Genomic DNA, 2,311 nt, shown 5'->3' with positions numbered 1-2,311 from the left:
TTTTGGTTGGTGGTGTGCCTCGGGAGTTTTTCAATTAAAACAATATACCTTGGCTCAAAAAAGGTTGAAAAACACTGTTCTAGAGTATCTGGTAAAACGATTAAATAATAATTTTTAAAAAATCATAAAATGACTTATTTCCCTGTTAATATGACTTTCTTTATTAATATGACTAAATCATGATCCAACCTGACAGTCAATAGAGGCCACTAAAGTGCGGTGCATTTCAGTAACTCTTGTAGAGAATGGACATTTTAACACTAACTGAGCAGCCTTAATCTGGACTACCTGCAGCCTTGACTAACCTTGCTGGCAGCAGACCACATAACTGGGCCTGGTCTACATAAAACATGTCAAACATGGTTGATTTGAGCGTTGGAACTATTCCTGGTGGTTGGGCTGATAAATACATGTTCAGCAGCTAGCCAATGAACTTTGATCCTCACCTGCAAGTTCCGTAAGCTTCTCAGCCCTTTTGTTTTTGGTGGTGATAATACCAACCTGGAATTAAACACAACCCATTTAATTAGCTTAGCTACATAATCAGAGGAGTTTTAGAACCACCCCATTTACCTGAAACAATGGCTATCCTCCTGCGTACATTCACTTAAACATTTACTACTCACATCACAACTATTGAAACTGAGTGTAATAAAAAGAATTAGACAATCAACTGTAAATTTATACTGCTTAATCCTTCATATTCTACCAATGTTAACACTGGGCAGTTTTAGAATCAGAGCAATTGCAGAGTGCAAACATTTACCTCTGACATCACAACATAACTGAGTCAAGAGATCAACATGTCATTTACAGGTATGCATGTGGATCTGATCCACAGTTCAGAGGACAGCAATAATGTTCTGAAGACAAGAGAGACGTCAAACAACACAGTTACATCAGCAACAACCACCAGAGGGCAGCAGCGATGGTATTATCAGCCAAACTCTCTGGAAGATCCTTCATCATGCAGAAAACAACACAAAATACACTGCCAAAAAATATGAGAATACATGGGGTGCAAGCGGTGGACACTGTTGGACGGGTAAAGTGTTTCTCCAAAAGCCCTAAAAAGTAGCTAAATATCAGTAGCGAAATATTATTCACTCTAATCTTTACAATCAATCAATCTGCTCAGGTGCTAAAAGTGTTAGTTGAAACACTTTGATGTTCTGTTCCAGATAATTTTTCTCCCATCTTCTGAGTGTAGGTGGGAGACAAAAACTAATGTTTACTTCAGAAAATTCCAGATGCCCTACAACCACCAACACTGAGCATGTTGTCCATTTCCTCTGTTCTTTAAGCGTAAACCTAACGGTATCATACCTGGCTGATGGGATTCTGGTCAAAGTATTCATCGATGAATCCCTCCATCAGCTGAAGATGAAGAAAGGGAATATGGCTTAGAGACAATCACCATGTGCAGTAACTGGTGCCATATGTGTTCTGTCTCACCTTCAGAGTAGAGGTGAGACGGTTGGGTTTTAAGTCCTGGTCCTCCATACTGCGTGAACAGTCAATAACAACATATAGGTGGCGCATCTAGAGCACAAACAATGATAATCTCCTCTGGGTTTCAAAATGATTTTTATACTAACACAACATGGGTGTGAGGCTGTTTCTGATAATCCCATCAGACACTGGTCTCACTCAGGGCAATGCTGGAGCCTGGTTGCTGACTTCATTCAAAAAGAGAGGTGCACAATATATTAGCACTAACATGGGTGTCGGCAGCTATTTTTATAATAACTAGACTGATGTTAACAAGTGAGATTTGTTTTTATCTCGTTACCATTTGATAGTTGGAAGAGGAAGGGAGGAGACTGGTCATGTGGTATTTGTTTGGTCCTGTGACTGTGATAGTGATGCAAAACAGGATTGTGGGGGATTTAACTGAAACAGAAGCTGTTGCGTAGTCAACGGTGTGGCCATTTTTTTTGGTGAGGTGTCGAAAGGGTAGGGAAATATATATAATCAGTAAAAATCAATTATCGGCCATGACAGCAATATTAATATTGCATGTCAATATCAGCCCAAATGTATATATATGTGTATCCCTAATTAAAAAAAATATTAGCTGACAATAACTTTGGCCAGTTTGCTTTGGTTCTTTTCATTAACAGTAATTCCATTGGCTGAACTTATAGAATATCCAAAGATGGTTGTCACTGTACAACACTTTAATTCTAAAATTCTAATTCTAGCTTTAGCCCTGATGGCGGCGCGTGTAGACGCTGCGGCTCGGAGCTCCCGTGTTTTCGTTTTTTTTTAGCCTGTTTTTATTGATGTTTTCGCTCAACACACTACTGGA

At 39.2% G+C, this 2,311-nt stretch overlaps 1 protein-coding gene across 1 annotated transcript in view; it reads right to left on the bottom strand.

The window, feature by feature from the left end:
* Positions 1-2,301, bottom strand: part of LOC106943640 (general transcription factor IIH subunit 2-like) — a 9,399-nt gene extending 7,098 nt beyond the window's left edge. The window contains exons 1-3 of the mRNA XM_015026954.1: positions 1,456-2,301; positions 1,327-1,377; positions 447-501 (exon numbers count right to left, since the gene is read on the bottom strand). Of these exons, the coding sequence (XP_014882440.1) occupies positions 447-501; positions 1,327-1,377; positions 1,456-1,542 (193 nt within the window). The 5' untranslated portion in view covers positions 1,543-2,301. The remainder of the gene's footprint in view (positions 1-446; positions 502-1,326; positions 1,378-1,455) is intronic.
* Positions 2,302-2,311: the final 10 nt, after the last annotated feature.

Source organism: Poecilia latipinna, unplaced genomic scaffold, assembly GCF_001443285.1.
Source record: "Poecilia latipinna isolate Pla-1442-1.1 unplaced genomic scaffold, P_latipinna-1.0 Scaffold5604, whole genome shotgun sequence".
Classification (NCBI taxonomy): domain Eukaryota; kingdom Metazoa; phylum Chordata; class Actinopteri; order Cyprinodontiformes; family Poeciliidae; genus Poecilia; species Poecilia latipinna.
The sequence above is the reverse complement of the archived record's forward strand: the minus strand, read 5'-3'. Positions and strand labels throughout refer to the sequence as shown.